Source organism: Uloborus diversus, chromosome 4, assembly GCF_026930045.1.
Source record: "Uloborus diversus isolate 005 chromosome 4, Udiv.v.3.1, whole genome shotgun sequence".
In the NCBI taxonomy this organism is placed as follows: domain Eukaryota; kingdom Metazoa; phylum Arthropoda; class Arachnida; order Araneae; family Uloboridae; genus Uloborus; species Uloborus diversus.
The window spans coordinates 141,967,714-141,988,704 of NC_072734.1; the positions used below are offsets into that span (position 1 = coordinate 141,967,714).

The following is a 20,991-nucleotide window of genomic DNA, read 5'->3' on the forward strand; positions in this document are numbered from 1 at the left end:
TTTTCGCGCTGGCATTGGAAAAAAAAATTTTCACGCCAATGGATAAAAATCGCCAATCATCCAATTTTAGAAGGAATGAAGCAGCAAAACTCAGTTTATACGTAAAACTTCTGCTTGAACAATATTACTTATAAAACTTCTACTATTATTGAGTAATTTGCTTTGATATCGTCATTAGAAATATAAATTTCCAAGTATGAAATGAACGAACTCTACTCGTGGCAACATATAACTGTCCATTCGAAAACACTGGACTTCGCAAACAAAGTACAATTTTAAAAAAAAGGTCGTCTTTGAGATTTGATTATGGTTAAGCGCGGTGCATAACTGATGTCACACCTTTCAACACTTTCGACTCTCTCCTTTTTTTGTCACAAATTTTGCACTTCACCATACTCCCTCTTCCCTTAGTCACATATCACGCTGTTTTCCATAAACGTTCCTATTAAAAAAAGCTTGTTGTCACATTTTCCCCATTGTATGCTCCTCTTGTCATGTCTTTCCTCTCCCTTGTCACAAACTGTTACTATTTCGTGAAACCCACCTTAAAGCGGGACTTTATTCGTGGACAGCCCCTATTTTGTGGCAACCGTATGCAAATATAAATTTCCCTACTCTTTGTTTTCGAATGCAAAGTAAAAACATTTCTCGAGCTTCAATTGGTGCCAAAAATTTGACGCCAACAGATGAAGAGCGCCTGCCAATTTAACAATTATCGAAATCTTCCCGAATGAAATGATCCTGCAAAACTCAGATTATACGCAAAACTTCTGCATGAACAATGCTTCTTTTGATAAGGTTAACATTATTGAGTAAGTTGCTTTGACCTCTGCCGTTAGAATTATTATGTTCCAAACAGTCAAATCAACAAATCCTACTTGCTACATTAAAAATTGTACATTCAAAAACACTGGACGTCGCAATAAAAGTGCTATTTTTTAAAACAATCGTGTTTGTTATTTGTTTGCGGTTTAGGGGAAAACTGACAAATGCACTTTTCAAAACTTTTGATCTCTCTCCCCCTTTGTAGCAAAGTTTCACACTTCACCATAAACCCTCTTCCCTTTGCCACATATCACACTGTTTTTCATAGACGTTCTTCAAAAATAGCTTGATGTCTCATTCTCCCCATTGTATGTTCCTCTTGTCATTTATTTCCTCCGCCTTGTCACGAATGGTTAAAATTTAACGAACCCCACCTTAAGAGGGACTTGATTCGTAGTCAGTTCCTTGCAAATAGACATTTCTGTACTCCTTTTTTAAGAATGCAAAAGAAAAATATTTCTCGCCTCGGCATTGGTGCCAAAATGGATAAAGTTCGCCAATTTCAAAATGGAGTCGTTTCCAAAATTTTAAAAGTATTTTTTTTTTCTGAAAGAGCATGATTAAAAACATGGGATCTAACCATTTTTTTAAATAATTTGTTTAAATTTAATATTTTTAAAAAATTACTTAAATTGGTGCTCTTTCATTATTTACGCTTCTGCCGATGACATCACAAATAATGAAATGCCATTCAGTGTTGCCATTCACAGAGCAAAATATTTAATTCGCATCTTTACTCACGTGTATTGGTAACGATATGGTTGATAGCAAGCGTAGAGCACAATTTTAATTCTCTTCTTGATTATCATAAAGTGGAAACGCGATAGAAAGATGCACCAAAGACCATGTTATTTTTATTATTTTATTTTATTTATTTAATTATTTATTTATTTTATTTATTTATTTTTTTTTGCTTATTCTATCAATTTCAGTGACAAAAAGTACTACTTTTGACTGAAGGAAACAACCCCATTACAGAAGTCGTTCTGAATGAAATGATGCTGCAAAACTCCCTTAATACGTAAAACTTCTGTACAAACAATATTCTTTGTAAGTAGGCATGATCTTGCCGTTAAATTAAAATTTCCAACAGTCAAATGAACGAACTCTGCTCACGACAACATATAATGGGGTCGTTTCTAAAATTTTAAAAGTAGTTTTGTTACTGAAAAAGCATGCTTAAAAACATAAGTTCTTACCATTTTTAAATAATTTGTTTAAGTTTAATATTTTTGAAAAATTACTTAAATCGGTGTGCTTTCATTGTTTACACTTCTGACGATGACATCACAAATGATGAAATGCCATTCAATGTTGCCATTCACACAGCAAAATATTTTATACGTATCTTTACTCATATGTATTGGCAACGATATGGTTGATAGCAAGCGTAGAGCGCAATTTTAATTCGCTTCTTGATTATCGTAACGTGGAAACGTGGTAGAAAGATGCGCAAAAAAGCATCATTTGTGACGTCATCAAGACCACGCCTAGTTTGAAAAATGTGACATTTAAAAAAATAATTAAAAAATAACTGTTAGGAAAATAAAAGTATTTTCTGGGTCCTTTTTTTTTTTTTTTTTTGAGCAATCACGATTGCTTATTGTTCTCATTTGACAGTCCTTGACGTTGTGGTTTCTTTTTCAGCTTGGACCAGCAGCACCACCGCCCACCGGCGGCGGCACGGCTGCTCTGGTCCTGAGCATGTCCCCCGGAATCCACATCTGTTGGGTGGTGGCGTCCATGTCCTACACACGCATGCTCATACACCCTCGCTTTTGCGCGCGTGCCTTTACACACATACACAGGCCTACGTGTACACACTTAAGCCTCCACACACACAACTATACACACATAACCACCCAGGAGGAGAGACATGCTTGGGGGGGGGGGGCATTTCTAGAAACAATAACTCTAATGAGTAGGGTCTTGTCGCAACTCGTGATTGCCAAAAACATAATTTGAATTCCAAGTTTCAGAATTCTAATTAGAGTTGATTGGAGGAAGAGGGTCACAGTTTTTTTTTTTGCTTATTCCATCAATGCCCGTAGTTACCCAAAAAGCCTCAATAATAAAAACAAGTATTTCATTTCTCTATGCTCAATCGAGAATTGGCAACACCACAATATTATCCAGCAATTTCTTCACACTAACTATGTCGCATGAAAAAGCAAATAAAAAGGAATTTTCACTAACTTTTAATTGCTTCTAGCGCGTTTTCTAGCCATTTTAGCGGATTGGCATTTTCGAACGGTTTACCGGGTAGAACGTGTTTTATAGTATTTTTCACGAGCTTTCGAACCATACCAAGCTCGAAGCGCTAAAATGCATTTTCATGTAGAAAGAGCTGTTTAAAAAACCAATTAAAACTTTTATGTTTCACGCTTCCAACAATGAATTTCAACAATGGAAAAGAGATAAAATTAAAATTTTTGAGTTTCGCTAACTAAAAAACGCTTATAACTTTTTTCTAGTGGATTTAGGTTATTGGATCTTGGGCGCCCTGACAATTTTTTCGTTAGGAGTATTTTTTAAAGACCTTTCCAACCATATCAAATTAGAAAAAATTGAATCATCCGTTCGCGTAGAAAGAGCAATTCAGGACAAAGATGCGTTTTTTATTAATATATCCTTTAATTAGCGTTCGATTTCAAAATTTTTTATTGGTGACACTAAAACTCGGCAATAGCTACCGAACAAAAAGAGAATGAAGGAAATCGGTTCACAAACAGAGGAGGAATCGGAACCGAAAGAAAACGGCTTGCCTATTAATATATAAAGATTTGGCATTCGTTAAAGGGCAGCCATTCTTCGAGTTAATCAGTTAATTTTTGCAAGATATTAGTAAATTCCACGTGAGCGAGACACGTTATTATCAACAACTAGTCACGCATCTACAACCCATCATCAACAACTAGTCACGTGGGCTATAAGCAGGAGGATATTTTCACCAGCATAGCCGCAATTTCAGCAATGGACTCCCAACTATCGACAGGCGGCTTACCCGCAGCCTTTCACCTTCAAAAAATAAATTAATGAATTCAAAAATCGGCAATGATTAACTGAATGCAGATAAATGCACGCATTTTAACTTGATAAGTGCAAATTTAATTTTAGATCTAAACCAGGACCTAGAAACCAGCCCAAATGAAGCGTTGAAAAAACATTGCTTTGAACAATCAGTCGAACGTCATCAATTTCTGTAATAACAAGCGTGAATAATCTTCCTAATTGTACGTAAACTAAAACGTTTCAAGGAATAGTTGGAAAAAATAAGTGACAGCGGAAACAATAGTAGTGCTTTATTTTAACAAACGAATTGTTGCAATGGCATTTCATATAATTTACAGAGTTTTCACAACAGTTTATAATAATTTACAGAAATATTTGATACAGAATGCGAAGCTATACATTGTAACTAACATTAGAAAGACTTGGAAAAATTTTGATGCAATGTTTGCTTCATGTAATTTTATTTACCGGGTGATTCAAAAGTCAGGACCAACTTTAAAAATCAATAATTCGGAAATGAATAAAGATGAAAAGATGTGGTTTGCATTAAACGGAGGGAAAAAAAAGCCGGGTTTTGTCTGGCTACAAACCAGAAATAGTTTTGTTGACGACCAACAGATGGCGCTGTCGGATTTCTGATCTAGGATCATGCAAAGCAACAAAGGATATAAAAAGGAGCAACGGCAGCAGGTAATGGTAGTCGAAGCTAATATGCATCGAAATGCTGTCCATAGTTTAGAAAACCCGTTTAGTTAAACTGTGTTACTAGAATTATTGATAAACAAAAAGGTATAACGCCATCTGTTGGTCGAAAATAGAACTATTTTTGTTTCGTTGCCACACAAAACCCGGCTTCTTTTTGACTCGTTCAGTGCAAACCGCACCTTTTTATCTTCATTCGTGTTCCAATTATTTATCTTAAAAGTTGGTCTTAACTTTTGGATCACCCTATATATATTTTCTGACTATCAAGAGAAAGTAATTAATATCGCAATCACATTATAATTCAAGTTAAAATTTTCTAATCAATATTAACAATACGCAGTTCAAACAAGCCTTTAAAAGTATGATGTGTGAAAACCTTTTTTTTTTTTTTTTTAAACAAAATATTATTTAATGAAAAAAAAAGGAAGAAAGACAAGCTCTATGCAATTTATTATAACAAGCACTTCTGCACTCGGCGTAATTATTTAGTAGCAGTTTAGAAGAATCCGGTAGGCTGAAAAAATACTGTTGATTTTAAACTTAACATGCTTCGAAATTTCTTTAAATCTAACCCATTCCTAAGAAAACAAATTCATATAAATTGTGACTTGAAATTGCTTTCTCCTAATGGGGGAGTACAAATGTTTGCACATTTTTTTGAAAACAAATTTACATTATAGCGTTCATTTTAAAATTTCTTAAATATCAATTAATATATATAAAAAGTGATGCATAAAGAAAATATCTTCGTTGTACTTACATTGGATATGGGCCACTCCATTCATCATTAAACGTTAAAAAAATGTGAAATTTAAAGAACTTTTTTGCTATTTTTACTCGTATATTTATCGACTTTACTCGATTTTACAGGTGTGATACAGTTGAAGCGAAGTTATACTATACAGTTAGGCAATAAATAATAAAATGAATCAACACTTAACATTGTACGTGACTAATCACATAACTTGGACGCAAACGGAAAATCTCAATAAATGTCTTTCAATTCGTTGTACTATGCAGCCAAAAATGAATGACCATGAACATTTAAATTAAGTGATACATACATCATAAAATTTGCTTGCTGAAGTTAAAAAAATATTTAGCTTTTAGTAGCTGATGGTTTATGGATTATAGAACAACTCTTATTTACAAAATTTAAACTGAAATCACTGAAAACGCAGTAAAATAGACAGTTTTAAGGTTTGGAAGATTTGGAGTTAAATCTAAAATTTGAATATGAAACAATTTCAATATGTGTTCAAACGCTGTCATGATATTAATGCTCAAGGAGATAGTTCGTTGTTTTCTTTTATTATATAGAACTTGGATTATTATATTCCTTTGGTTCATTTAAAATGTCATTTTGTAAGTATATTTTACATCTTTGAATGGATTGACCCACATTTTATTGTCCCTTGAAGCCTCCACGGCAGCTTAAAAAACGAAATGCTGTTTTTATTTGCTACTTTTTCTATAAAAAGAATATGGAGCATCCTCATCATAATCCGGCCCGAAGAGAAGCCATGTCACCCTAATCGGAAACTAGAGGCCCAGGCCTTGGGGGGGGGGGGGGGCAGAAAAAAAGAAAGAAAGAAAAGGATAGGAAGGAAAAAAAGATAGGAAGAAAGAAAAAAAGGGGGGGGGGGGAGGACTCCGAATAAGAGAAAACGTAAAGATGAAGTAAAATTTACTCTTTTGGTATTTACTGTCGTGGCACTTAAAATAGAGGCAATTGTTTTATAGTAAGCAATTTTGATTTTTTTTCTCTCCCTCCCCCCCCCTTTTTTTTCTTTCTTTCCCTCCCTTTTTCCTCTTTTCCCCGTTTTTTATCTTTTCCACCTTTTCTTTCTTTTTTTTTTCTTTTTTTGCTGGCGGGAGGGTACCGGCGACATAACTGACAAGGGATCCGCCTTGGCTCTCTGCGGCCCAGATCATAAGCATTTAACAATACTTAAACTGCTCTTGAAAAAATGTAGTAAATACGTCTTGATATCTTCATGTGTGAATTTAAGCAACAAAGCTCTTTTGAACTCAGTTTTTAGCACAAAATTGCAATTTTTTACATATTTTAACCAATGTCACGAAGCGTAAAATTTTTAAAGGGAATAAAAGAAACTCTGGTGATTAAAGGCCAATTTTATGAAACCCAATCACGCATTAGTTCCAGGTCTGCACGCTGTATTTTCCTAAATAAATTAGTATATACTCAGAAGAAAAAAAACTGTAAATTTTTTGAAGTATAGACCTTTTTTATTTAGAAATTTAAATGCTTTACACTGGTAATCAAAAAAGGCATTCCAAGCAGGAGAAAACACCCCCCCCCCCCCCTACTTTCTGGAAAAAATAATATAATAAAAATACGCTCTACATCAAGAACGAAAAGATCCCCCCCCCCCGCTCTCAGCCCTGGAAGAAAAAAAGATTTGGATTAAAGTACGCACACATCACGCACAACATAATGAATGTTCCGTTATCGCGTATTTTAATGCTTTCATTACAATTCTTCTTCCCAACTAACAGGCAATATCCGTGATATATTTTTCCTGCGGGACATTTTCTTTTGCTCCATACTCTCTTGTATGAGCTATATCACTACTAGAAATTTTGACTACTATAGTTGTGATGCAATAAGAAAATTGATCCATGAGACTGCTAATTTCTACTTTTCTGTGACATGATTAAAAGTGATTTTGGAATATTTGAATGTTAAATGACTTCTAGATGTAGAATAATGCATTTATCTTTAAAAATAAGGCAAGATACAGTGAGAATAGAAGTATGTTAAAGTTTCCACAATTCTAACATTCATAATATTTCTTCTAATTTAGAAGATTCAAATTTTCCTTGGCTTCGAAATTTGTAATCATTTAGTTCAAAGGAAAAAGGTTTTGGGGAATATTCATAAGGAAAGGAGACTAGCTCTTAGATGTATTAACAATTAGAATAGCTAGTTGAAGTAGAAATTTTCTCTGTTCTACTAATTTGTATGCATAATGATTCACATTTGGAGAATTACTCTTTACTTTTCATTAAAACCAAGATCTTTAGTTTTCTGGTGAACCTTTAGTTCTTAAGTCCGGACAGTGGGGGGGGGGATATACCGCCGTCAGGGAAAGGTAAGGAAACTAGTATAGTAATAAAATTTCTTAGTAGATTCACTCTATTTGGTTGTCGTACTGCAGAAGCCTTTTCATATAAGATTATACTTAAACCTGGTTTTGTTAGGTGAAATATTGATTGATTCAAAAGTTTTTTGGTGAATATCTCAATTTTCACATGCTTTGGCGAGTAACTTTTTTTACTTCTTGTAAAATTCGATAAAAGCGACAATTTTTCTACATAATGTCAAATTTTTTGAATATGTATCAACAGGGCATATGTAATAACGTTTGTATAACAGGGTGTTCATTGTCTTGCAGCGATAAAGAAAATTTATTTAAAAAAATATTTCAGATTCAAACTTAAATATTTTTACGTACATCCTAATCTCATAGTTTTTTTTCTACAAAGTTCAGCAGTAGTCAAATGGCTCTAACATAGGAAATTAAAAAATGATGTCATTGGTTACGTTTGCATTGAGTTACTGGTCGACCGCGGTTAACCGGTGACTAACCAGTAGCGTTCCAATAAAGCTACTGGTTAACTGGTCGTTGCCAAAGTCCTTCCAATAGGTTCAGCGGTAGATCCACCACCACCGGTCGACCGAAATTTAAGCTGGTTCAATGGTTGATTCAATCACGTAACATTTTTGACCAATGATAAATATTTTTCATCTTCGCGTTATTGGTCTGCGCAAGTAGTAACCGCGTTATTAACCAAAAGCATTCAATGGAGCATCGGTTGGTGAAAAACCGGTTAATAACCATTGACGTCATTAGCTGTCATGTGATCAACCAACCGCGGTGGACCGGGTGCTCTATGCGAACGTGACCATTGGAGAAAAAAAAACAACAACAGTTTGTTCTTTTACCAATATATGCATACTGGATCCCAATATTGACACATCAAAGGAAAGAATAATGGAAGCGATAATTTCGGCTGACATCTGAAGCCAGTTGCAAAGCAAAGGGATCAATTCTCCAGAATCCTTGGTTTTGACACATATTGCCCATCTTAATACTGCAATTTATATACATGTGAGGACTGTTATGACTTCTCCTCCTCCAACAAGGTAAGTTCTAGATGCTCTAGTGCCTGGCGAGACATTGAATATCGTCTAGATCAGTGATTCTCAGTTGCTGGTCGAGCGGACGAACACCAGTTCACGGAAAAACTTGGGAGGTTCTCGGAGATCCGCGATAAAATAATTTTTCCTAGTTCCAAATAATAATAATAATAATATATTACGCGGAAGCTTTTAAGTTGCGCTTACTTTTCACAATATCCTGCGGTTTTTTAATACCAATTACAATAGTTATTATGTTTTACATTTAAGGGTTATTTCAAGTAAATCACAATAAATACCTTAAAAATTAGCTTTAATAACAGCTCTTTAATGTCAAATAAAGTTTGATTTTTTAATTTAAAATTTAAATTAAAAAAAATAATAATTTAACAAATAACTTATCGGTTCACGAATTTTTTTCAGAAATAAATTTTCACCGGTTCGCGAATTAAAACACGCTTGGTCTAGATAGATCTTAGACCCTTCCAGAACTACAAAGGGCCCACACTTTAGCGCTGAGATAAACATTTTATGACTAGAAAATCGCCCGTCAAGGTATGACGAGTGAAAATTGCTTCTACATTTGAACGAAGCCATTGCCTGTTTGGTGATATTTTGATAGTTGAAATTGTAAACTCTAACTCCAGTGGATGAACCCTGAACTCCAGTAGGTAGCGTTCATTGTTGACCATTTTTTCGTTTCTTCATTCTCATAAAATGACAGTCTTACCAGTAAAACAGTTAAGATACCGGATCGAGTTCAGCCTTGTCTCAATAAAACCTTTCGCCGCATGTTAAACATTACCAAAATATATTAACAAATTATCATGCCGTGGCGCGAGTTTCACTGTTAAAACTCGCGGGTTACTCGATAATTGGCTATTATTTATATGAGGATTGAAGGATTAAAATTTAAAAAAAATGTGTATAAATCTGAAATGAAATCTTTAAAAATAAATTCTTCGTGACTGCAAGACAAACACTCTGTGTGTTACAACACAATTTTACAGTTCCCATAAAACGCACGATCTTCATCAACTAAAACAAATCGAAAGTCTCCTTTCTTCGTGATATTCGTTGTCGGCGAAAAGTCAGTGTGGTGCACACTAATGGAGTCCGTTTCCGACGGAGGCTTTGCAGGTGGAGGACCGCCTCCCGGCATCTTCGTCACTTGTGGGGATGGACAGAGAAGTTGTCGACTGGGCGGCCAGTGGAGAGCGCAATAATAAGGCCTTGATGATCCATGTGTCGTTCTTGAAGCCCTTGCAGAACTCATCTCTGCTCAACTTCCCGTCACCGTCCTGTTATAGAAAAGGAGGTCACGATTAGAATGCAAGATGGCTTCGTAAAGATTCTTTTTTCGAAAAAACTAGTCTCCAAGACATAATTTAGTCGCCTGTATATGACCTGACGCCTAGGCTTTGTCAGGTGATGGTCATGTTCAGGAGCGACCCGATGGGAGATCACTGTTAGTTCCAAAAAAATTCCTTATTCGGCATATTTTGTTGACGATTCGTTGGCATAGTTGCGAGCATATACAGAGTGGTCCGGAAGTGGGTCTTACGAGTCATAAACATCGGTAAAACACCATCCATGTCAAAACACAGCTGAATTCTGTGTCATGTTCTCGCAGATGCATTGCGGCTAGTGATTGAAATACCGGTATACCGAGTCCCGGTATTTCGAGCTGTTTTGGAATTTCATAATATCGGTATTTGCTGTGGTATAATTCCAGTATTTTCCATATTAGTACATAATAATAAATAGTTTTTAATGAAAGAGTTTTCAGTTTAACCTGTTGCATATCTACAGCTATTTTGAATGTGCGTTTCTTTTACGATGATATAGTACCAAAATCAATCTGTTGATATAAAAACTTGGCTTCAAAAGTATGAATTAACAGAATGTCAATTAATAAAAGTAGCAGAAAAAATACAACATATTTTCACGACTAAATGGTGTGATGATTAGCAGTTTCGTGCGTTTATGTGCGCCATATTTTATATTTCTAGCAATTCCTTGATCACTCAGTTGCCCTTTTGTAAATCTTAATTTCAAGTAAAATTTCAAATGTATTTGTGCTATGAATAATTTATTCTAACCATAAAATACAGCAATACTCCGTGATACTTTTAAAAAAGTATTTGTCTCTACTGTACTGAATTTCGATAAAAACCTTTTCCTGCTAGTATAACAAACTGGTAATTGGTTGTCACCGGTATTCGTATACTGTCTTATCTCAACATTTGTCTGTATACTTGGAGATATAAAATTTAGCAATTATATAGTGTTTTGAAAATTCCCAAGGAAGAAAGGCATAGTAACTTACTGAAAATTCCATGCCTTGCCTTCAATCTTCGAGATGAACCGAACCGATGCTTCGGTCACTCGTCTGGTCAGTGTCAGTGCTAATTCTGTATTAGCTACCAGTTTGTTTGGTACTCTTGGCTTCCTTAAGAGGGTTTCCACCCCCCAGCTCAGTCACTTCCTATGCCGGACTGACGAATGCTAATAAGCATGAAAATGCAGTCCTCGGCTGGAATGACTGAGCTAGCGGTGTATTTCATGTATTTCTGACTTAGCGATGGCTATAGGGCTGTAACTTACTGAAAATACAGTTATGTATAATTTTGCATTAGAGATTGCTAAGGTTTAACCAGAAATAACATTGAATTAAAGTGAGGCTACCTTTACTTCCGAACCACTCAGTTTCGTTTTGCATTAGATATTGGAGGATTGTTAAAGTCCAACCGAGGAACTAACATTACGTTGAAAGTAAAGAGGGGGTACACCCACTTCCGAATCATTATTGTATAGTTTTGCATTAAAGATTGGAGGATTGTATAAACGGGAACTAACATTACGTTGAAAGTAAAATGGGGTTGTACTCACTTCCGTACCAATCTGTATAGTTATGAATTAAAGGTTGTGGGATTGCAAAGGTTCAACTGGAACTAACATTACGTTGAAAGTAAAGTCAGGATACGCCTACTTTCGTACCACTCTGTATAGTGTTCTATTAGAGGTTGGAGTATTGCTAAAATTAGAGAGCTAAACAGACAGAATCTGAAATGATACTCAATCTCTATAGAATAAGACCGAAGTTCCCTTTTGCGTGTTTAGTGAAACCTAGATTGAAGTGTTGCAATTAATCTGCTTGCACGATTTGTTCGAGTATGTGTATAATCCGTTTGCGATCATTTGACCAATTCAAATCATTTGAAATGAACGATCGTTTTCTTAGCTTTTACATACACTGTTATCGTTTTAGCTATAATTTAAATGCATGCAAGTATTATTGATCTTTTTAAGCACTATTTTCATACACTAGCATTGTTTATATCTAATTTGTAGCTTATCCACGAATTTGTTTAACCGTGGTTGCCGTACCACTTTATTTCGCGGATACTCGAGAATATACTGTTCGTTTTTCATCAACAGCTTTTTCCAACATGGTTTGTTTGAAACAAATCCACCTTTAAATTATACCTTTGTGCATGAAAAGTACAAATAAGAAATAACGTAGAATTGCACAAAAGTTACAGATAACTGCATACACGTGTTTTAGGGTTGCAAGGAACCCCTTTTTCAATGCAAAATAAGTTATCTTTCTGATGAAGAGGGATCCGACAAAAGCTAGGCTATATTGCATTGAAAACAGGGATTCTTTGCTACCCAAAAACACATCTATGCAGTAATCTGGAATTTCAGGGCAATTATACGTTATTATTTCTTATTTTTACTTCGTAATCTATATTTGCCATAAATTTCCTCGCAAGATATAACATGTAGTTTTTTTTTTTTTCTTTTTTTTGAACTGTTCAAAATTGAACGAATAATAGTTCAAATAAAAAAGTGAAATTTTTGAATAAAGTGTCCTTGACCAAACTTTTCGACCAAAAAAAGTTTAATTGAATCGGACTATTCGCTCAAAAGTTATTGGGGGGGGGGGGGGGGTAGACCGATACACATATTCTCCATTTTAAAACCCTTATTTCCAATATTTAAGTTTTCTATAGTATAAATTACGTATTTTACTTTTTTTTACTTTCAGCGAAATTTTAAAGATGGATTAAGCCTTCTTTCATGCTTTGTTCTTCTTTCTTTGACTTTTACTTGGAAAGTAGGCTAAAAAGCGGTACAGTTTGTTTAATGGGAAAAGCCTGTTCCAAATATTTTACATGAGATCGTTTAGTTCTCTTAATTCAAACAAAAGTTATAACCTTTAAAAAAAGAGGGGGGGGGGTGATCAATGACTCCCTGTCTCCTTATACTGATTATTGATGACACAGTAAAAACATATTGTCACCAGTGCTTTGCACACGTATTTTTTTTATTTTTCTTTGATGGATTCAAAGTATATCACTGATTTCTGAAGCTCCCATCCTTCGTCAACATGGGCGTTCGTCTTAAGTTTCATTTTGATAAAAGGAAAAGGTATTAATAAGTGTTTAGTATTAAAAGATCATTTACCGTGTCCAACTTCGTGAAGAGCTGATCCACCCTCTGTTCAGCTGCGTCCCTTTCAGCTGTGTCACCCTCTTTACCGTGCATCCTGTGGATGGCTTTGACTATATCGTACATTTCATCACGCGTCACGTAGCCGTCACTGTCGAAATCGTACAGACTGAAGGCCCCTTGAAGAGAAAATGAACATATTAAGACTTAGGCAGCAAGTTACCACCCCTTAGCCAGGGCTAAGGCAGAACTACATGCAATATACCGATAGCCCGGCTATCCCGTCCAGAGACTGCAGTTTCGTCTTTGTGTGGATTCATCAGTCTGGAACAGGGAATAACAAGCCGGTGGCAGATGTCATTTTTTTTCAAAACAGATGTCTAAGCAAGGACGAAACTTCAGTCTCTGGATGAGATAACCAGGTTGTCGGTATATTGCTCATTAAGATACATTTTAATTCATTCTCAAGTGTACATAAAAATGACCACCGTACGATTATAAATCTGCAATGAACTACAACAGCACTATACTGCTTCTTCATACATATACTTTGCATTACATCACTGTAGTCCCCGTACCTATCAATTTCTTTGTTTATCGATTTTAAGTACTTGAACCCATGCGTCCTTGAGTAAGTGAGTATGGGTTAGTGGGTCTCATACAATCCCTCACTCCCTCTGTCGTTCCAAAAACGTCCACCGAGGACCAGTTCCCAACCTCATAGAACTTGTCTGAGAAACTCGGAAGCATAAATACATAAGAGCAGCAAATGTTCTCTCATATCGTAGAATGGTTGGTTAGTTGTAATCCAATTTTCGACGTACTAATGAATGATATGTAAAGAATCGAAAAACAGTAATTAAAGAAATTTTTAACACAGAATATTAAGAAACACCTGTGAACTTGAAACCTCTGGAATACTGGTTATTATAGTGAGAACTAATGCAAAAAGTATTGTAATATGTATCTAATAAAAACTAGAATCGCGCTGGTTCGTTGAAAATAGAAAAGTTGATATAATGTTTTTGAAGAAAATATTCGTTTAAAATTTTTTTTCAATTAAAAAAAGCTCGCTACGCTTGAATTTAGATCATAATATAAGTTGAAATGGAGTCAGAAAACGTGGAAATTAAGGCTCTGGAATTGAACTAAGAGCTAAATCTGGGAAGGAAATGATTGTTAGGAAAGTCGAAACCCATTTTGGGTTTGCAGTGCGAATTGGTTTTACGAGTGTATATGAAACAGAAAAATTGAAACTGTACTTTGTGGGGCAAAACATCAAATGCGGAGTCCCGAAAACGCGGCACTTCATAACACAACTGAATCCAGAAAACTCAGCCGCGTTTTAATTGGAAGAAAATTCTCCGCTCAAAAAAACTGTTACTCGTGCATTCCAATTAACCCGGCATTTTTCCTAACAAGCTAATTTTTCGGCTCAAATTTGGACGGTTTTACGAGTCTCGACTGTATTTTAAAAGGAAAATTTTAAAAAAATCATTAATTTCCTTCTTTAGGACTAAATGCGTAGAAGAGTTTCATGAAAATTTGATGCAAATTGCTTCTTTGGTGAAACTAGACGTTTGTAATTTAGTGAAAATAAGAATTTATAACAAAAACATACAAACTAAATTAATATTTGATTGCCTAAGCAACAGAAACAAATTTTCAATTCGCCGAGGTATGATAGTTTTACCTCACCGCGAAGCACCCCCATTTTCACTGTAGATGAAAGTTATTAAGTTATTTTTACGTTGCGGTAATTGAAGCGGCAGGCAGAAAGCACATGGATATGAATAGAGATAACACTAAGTTGTTTCCCGTTCGTTAACGTGAATTAAGCTTGTGTTTAATTATCATTACCAAACAACACTACGTTACGTAGCTGAATTTTAATGGTGTTAGAGTGCTATACTGTAAATTTCAGAAAGCTTTTTGAAGACGTACGCTTCTTCCCTCTTTGCTGCGGGAGCAAGTGCTATTGACCTCTCAGCCACTGAAGACTCTTGCATCGATTTAAGCGTCTTTCTTTCTTTTTTTTTCTTCTCTTTTCTATTTCATTTTGAACTGTATTTTTCTGCTTTAAATTTGAGAAATTCTTGCAGAGAGCGAAGAAGGAAAAATCTTTCTAATTCGGAAATAACCAGCAGGCCTCCTCAAAAACCTGGGAGACGGGAGTCGCACCGTCATGTTGTTTTTGCAACTCATTCGACTAGCTAATGAAATCTGTTTAATTTTTTTTTTTTTTTTTTGTACGAAGATGGTGTTAGTTTCATAAGTGCCCAAATGTGTTCCCTGTTTGTTCTCAAATTCATCCCAATATGTTCTCAAATGTGTTCTTAAATTTAAATTAAATCCTGAGAGCGACACGTTCGGTACACTTTCAGAACTGATTCATAAAATATTTCAGTTTACTTTCTTTTTAACGGAGCACATTCGGGACACATTTTATTAATCATTCAGGCAACCAGGAGCACTTTTCTTGAATTTAAGTATTCCCGATGTGCTCAAGGAGTTTGCAGTGTAGTTATCGCTTTTTTAACCAATAATGTTTTGTATAACCTGCATTGTTTTCACTAACGATTTACAACCAATCTAATATCCCACCAAAGGGAATGGAGGACCTGTCACGTGAGAGTAAAGTAACAAGTGAAAAGTTTTCGCAAAACTTTCCTCACGACCCCAAAAATGGACTAGCCTTTCTATCGAAGTACGTATTTCCTCTGCTTCTCAGGTTTGACAGGTACACGTTTTCCAGTGAATATTGCAAAATCCATTGGCAATAGTCAATCTCTTACAAAATACAATTACCGCGAATTTTAATATTTTGAGCAATCACGATTGCTAATTGTTTTCATTTGACCGTCCTTGATGTCCGGTTCTTTTTTGAACCCCACCGCCCTCTGCAGACGTGACTCCTCCCTGTAGCCGCTGCTCCTGGTCGGTGGCGTCCATGTCCCAGACACACGCACGCTCATACACACTCACACACATACACACACGTACACACACGCCAACGTGCAAGCACACATGTCTACGTACACACACAAGCATACACATACACAACCATACACACGTAACCGCCCAAGAGTAGGGACAGAAACCGTTTCTAGAAACAAGCGAGTGGGGTAGTAACCAATGAGTAGGGTCCTGTCTCAACACGTGATTTCGAAAAACATAATTCGAATTCAAAATTTCAAAATTCAAATTAATTTTGAAAATTCGAAAGTTTTTTTTTTTTTTTTTTTTTTTGAAGTTATTTGAAGTGAAACTTTTTATGCGAGTGCTTTGAAATAATGATCCGTAACTTTTTTGCGTGACTGAAGTGACGTAGTTGTTTCCGAATTGTTGCCAAATACAAAATTAGAATGAAAAAAATTTTGAATAAATTTAACAAATTAATATCAAGACTGAACTTAAGCAGCATTCAGTTATAGATTTTAGGCATTTTAAACTTTTCAAATAATGTAGGTTTTTGATGATTTCTTTGGCTCAAGTCAAGTGATCAGTTTAAAAGCGTCATTCACATTGCTTAGGTTCAGTTTTAAAATTAGTTTGTTAACTTTATTTTCAAAATTAACTTTATAATTACTTTTGTTTTTTATTGTTTTTGGCAACAATTAAGAAACAGATTTCGCATATTGTTTAGTTTTCTCGCTGTTTATAGTCTTTTTTTTTTCATTACAACGTACAATTTTGTCGTGAATATGCGTAAAAGTCAGGCGCAGAAAGAACGAGCGGGTCAAGTTACGGAATGCAAAGAAGAGGAAAGATAAAAGTTTCACTTCTCTATGGTGTGTTTTTACGGCCCCCCTCTTTTCTTTTCTTTCTGTTTTTAATATTCATAAGTTTTTTTCGTTCTTTTGAGAGATAAGGGGCACAATGTCACACATAGCAGATTCTTTTCTCTGTATGTCTATTCCGGCTAAATTCTGTGTACTCAAACAATTTAAGTTCAGGAAAGCTAAGTGTTACTTACAATTTAGTTTTTCTTCTATAGTTCCTCTAGTAGTAATAGAAATTGCTAGGATGAATTCTTTGAATGTTATTACCCCATTCTGAAAGAAAAAATAAAATAACAAATTCAAACCCTTTTTTCTTTTTTACTAAAAACATAAGTAGAATTTAGAAAAACGTTTCATCACATTGTTTTATTTATCAGATTTAGAATAAACTAATAACCAACTTGACAATTATACTTGACCACTAAGATACACTTATGGACCTACTGTATAAAACTTTGCACATTAAAAAATTCCATATTACATATCCTCACTTCCAAATTTCGTCATTCAGAGTTATCGACATCAGAAACATCGTCAAAAATGTTGCCAGCTGCCGGATGCCTAAGCTCATCACTTTAATTTTTCCGTCTTTTCAAAGAGAGCTAAAAGTTCATTCAGAACGCAACGAGCCTGCTATCACATTGGTTTTCTACCATGAGCTAAATTTATCGCTCTCAATCGGCTTGGACTGCGTTGACTGAGAAAAATGGGGCGGATGGCCAATGTAGACCTTTCCCTTCCCTCTTAAGTTCCATTTTTATGAAACAAGTTGAAGAAACATCATTTATTTTTAAGTTTCAGTTTTTACTTGCGTAAAATAAATCAATCCATCCTATAAAAATCATTTTAAAATCTATCATTATTTTTTAACTCTGAAAAGTGTGGAAGCAGTTGCCAATCCTCCCCCCCCCGTAAGAGCCGCCTATGCGTGAAATTTAACACTTGAAACAAAAGAATCATTTATAATATCGACGTATTGCGATGCAGAAAGACTGCCATTATTTGAATGATAGCTCACAATAATGAAACTGACTGCGTAAAAAATATCTATTATTGAAACAGAAAAAATAATATGATTTTTTAGCAATAAAATATTTATAGATGTTTTAACAACCTATGTGTTTTAACAATAAAACATTTCTGGTTTATTCATAATATTGATATGATGGCATAGTTTTCTCTTTTTTAAATTAATGATTAACTTTTTTGCTATATCTTTTGCTATTCGTGCAACAAGCTAGCTGTTAACTTTTATTTTTCATTGCGTTTGGCTTTTTGAAACACATTAGGAAAATGCAATAAATATAAAATATTCCAACCTTATCGATATCGAAGACATTGAAAACGTAGTCAACAAACCGAGTTGGATCCCCTGATGGAAAAAACTGTCCATATATGTGTTTAAATTCCTGTAAAAGAAAAGTGGTTAAAATGTGAGGTAAATGAAATAATATCAATAAATTAAGTAAAAAGAATTAAATATTTACGACACATCTACGAGAATCGAAGCAAATTCATTCAAAAATTTGAATTTTCACATTACACTGCAATTTTTAGAAGTGCAAAAAGTTTAATTATTTTTTGGCACCAATTCCTCGAAGGAGACTGGCTCAATCGAATGTTTTCTCAGCTTTGTGTGCCTGCTCCATCTCAGGAGATAACGTTTGCTATATCTCGAGAAGTAATGAACAGAATCAAACAAAAATTGATTGACAGGTATACCTTAGAAGGTATAAGAGTTGATTTGATTTTGGCTCCAATAGCTCAAAGTGGATGGTGCAATCGAACGTTCGTTAGTGTTCATTGTGAGTGCAATATCTCAAGAAGTAATGCTACGTTTCAGATGAAATTTGACATAAATTTGAACCTACACGGAAACAGACGCTGATTCTATTTTGGCATTAATCGCATATTTGGTATACTTGTCAATATGGCGGCTTCTTGCTCTACGTGAATTGAACCCTTCAGAGCAAAATACTAATATCATTCGGTTTACGTCTTACCCAAAACAAATATGTTAAATACAATTTAATAAAACACATTCCAATAAATCAAAAAGAGTATTTACAAATATTATTACAATGGTTCAAATTTTCAAAAACAAGAAAAAGTGCTCCCAAACAGCAACGCAGAAGACTAAACTTATGAAACGTCCACAATTAAATAGTTTTTGACTAGGGGGGACGAAATTTTGCTACTTTACCCTACTTTTTTGGTGCCTTTAAATTTATTATTACATTTTCAATGGATTTTAAACGGCGGAAAAACTGCAATTAGTGTTTTAGTTACTCTTCCAATCCTGCCCTATTAAAAAAATAGTCGGATAAAAGTTCTTGTTAAAGAATTAAATCTATTCACACAAGAAAGAGTTTTGGTAAAGCCTAACATTGATAGAAATATTAAGTCCACAAAATGTTATAAAACGACAATAATTTCAAACGAAAATTGGTACATAACTTTTAACCGAATATTAAAAAAAAAAAAACACTTTTCTGTTTTATGAAGAATACATACTTCTTTTGTCATGTAACCCGATGGACAGTCTTGAATAAAATCTTTGTACCTATAAAAAAGGGGAAAAAAAACATTGAAGCTCAATTCAACTTAAAAACAAAAGTAAATAGTCATAACATTTGTTTAAGTACTTGCATTTTTATTATATAAAAAACATAATGAATGAAAAAGCTTGCGTCAATAAAGCTCCGCTAGATAAATGAAAACATTCAACAGAAAAAAGTGGTTCGCCTAACCTGCTTAAAATGAGGATAGTTTTTACTAACTAATTTTTCGGGTTCTCGAACATGATAAAGTTAAATAGTATCTAGAGCTAAAATGAAAGTGTTAAAATCGGATGAATCTTACGTTTTATGAACAGTGAGGTCCACACTGTACCTGTATTTCGTTTTCACTTCATTTAGTAACCACCCCATTTATCATTAAATTCTAGTTCTTAGTCAACATTTGATGTGTTATGCCTTCATTTTCTCTGCTGAAAATATTTCAATTTCACCACTTACATACTGAACACAATCCCGTGCTTTCTACACTACGCATTTCTATTCGATATCAAGAGGTAAATTTAACTAACGAAAATAAATTAATTTAAAATTACTTAACAATAGAAACAATGTTTGATTTGTGTTATTTCATACTGCATGATCCATTCCTCGTTGGGATGGATTAGGCAACTTCCGCATTATAAATACTCAGATTAACCATTAACGATGGCCGACCTCCTTAGTGGTTAGAGAAGTCTGACAGAGATTCGGAGGTCCCGGGTTCGAATCCCGGTTCGGGAATGAATGTACTTTCTCTCTCCTGTCCTTTTCCTTTCTTTGTGTGAATGTGTTGTGTTGCTGTGAATGGTTGCCTACCCTGTAAACGGGTCCTCATGGCATGTGTGTACTGTGGAAGTCGGAAAAAGGGACTTCACACCAAATTATGGTACAGTTGGAAAAATGAAGCAGCGCACCTCAAATTGCCACCCTAAATGGCTAAAGACAACAACAACTATTAACGATTCCTGAGGAGCAAGTTCTAAAATAAATGTAAGCAACATTTCTATTTTTCATAGACAGTAAAAGTCCCTTTTTACTTCCTTTTCCAAAAAAGGAAGTATTGTATTCGCGAAAAAATTTTCACTCAAAATTCGGCCTTAATTTCCATTTTTCTCACCCCCGAATTAATGTTGAGTTTTTTTTTCGACTCAACCACACGTGGATATATGCCTCAAAACGTACAGGCACCCGAAATATCCATTTTGACGACCCCCGAGTCAATTACAACGAATTTTCTCGTGACGTCCGTATGTACGTATGTATGTGTGTATGTATCTCACATAACTCAAAAACGGTATGTCCTAGAAAGTTGAAATTTGGCACGTAGACTCCTAGTGGAGTCTAGTTGTGAACCTTCTCTTTTGGTTGCATTCGGATGTTCCTAAGGGGGTCTTTTGCCCCTTTTTGGGGGAAAATCATTGTTAATTTCGATGTAAACTCAAGGGGTGTTATAATTTGTCGGACACATGGTGATATATCGCCAGTC

General features: G+C 34.9%; 1 protein-coding gene across 1 annotated transcript; it reads right to left on the bottom strand.

Annotated features, from left to right (window-relative positions):
• Window positions 1-9,681: 9,681 nt before the first annotated feature.
• LOC129220184 (neuronal calcium sensor 1-like) lies at window positions 9,682-19,503 on the bottom strand. Its single transcript, XM_054854542.1, has 5 exons — window positions 19,462-19,503; window positions 18,267-18,356; window positions 17,142-17,220; window positions 13,181-13,344; window positions 9,682-10,008 (listed from the first exon to the last, which is right to left on the bottom strand). The coding sequence occupies exons 1-5, from the start codon at window positions 19,471-19,473 to the stop codon at window positions 9,814-9,816; spliced, it is 540 nt and encodes a 179-aa protein (XP_054710517.1). The 5' UTR covers window positions 19,474-19,503; the 3' UTR covers window positions 9,682-9,813.
• Between the last annotated feature and the right edge of the window lie 1,488 nt (window positions 19,504-20,991).

Bases quoted from the DNA above. Each gene is read 5' to 3' on its own strand.
- LOC129220184 (XM_054854542.1), bottom strand. The intron at 13,345-17,141 runs GTAAGTAACACT...TTTCTCTTCAAG, and splicing joins TATAGAAGAAAAACTAAATT to GGGCCTTCAGTCTGTACGAT. The intron at 10,009-13,180 runs GTAAATGATCTT...TTTCTATAACAG, and splicing joins TCTTCACGAAGTTGGACACG to GACGGTGACGGGAAGTTGAG.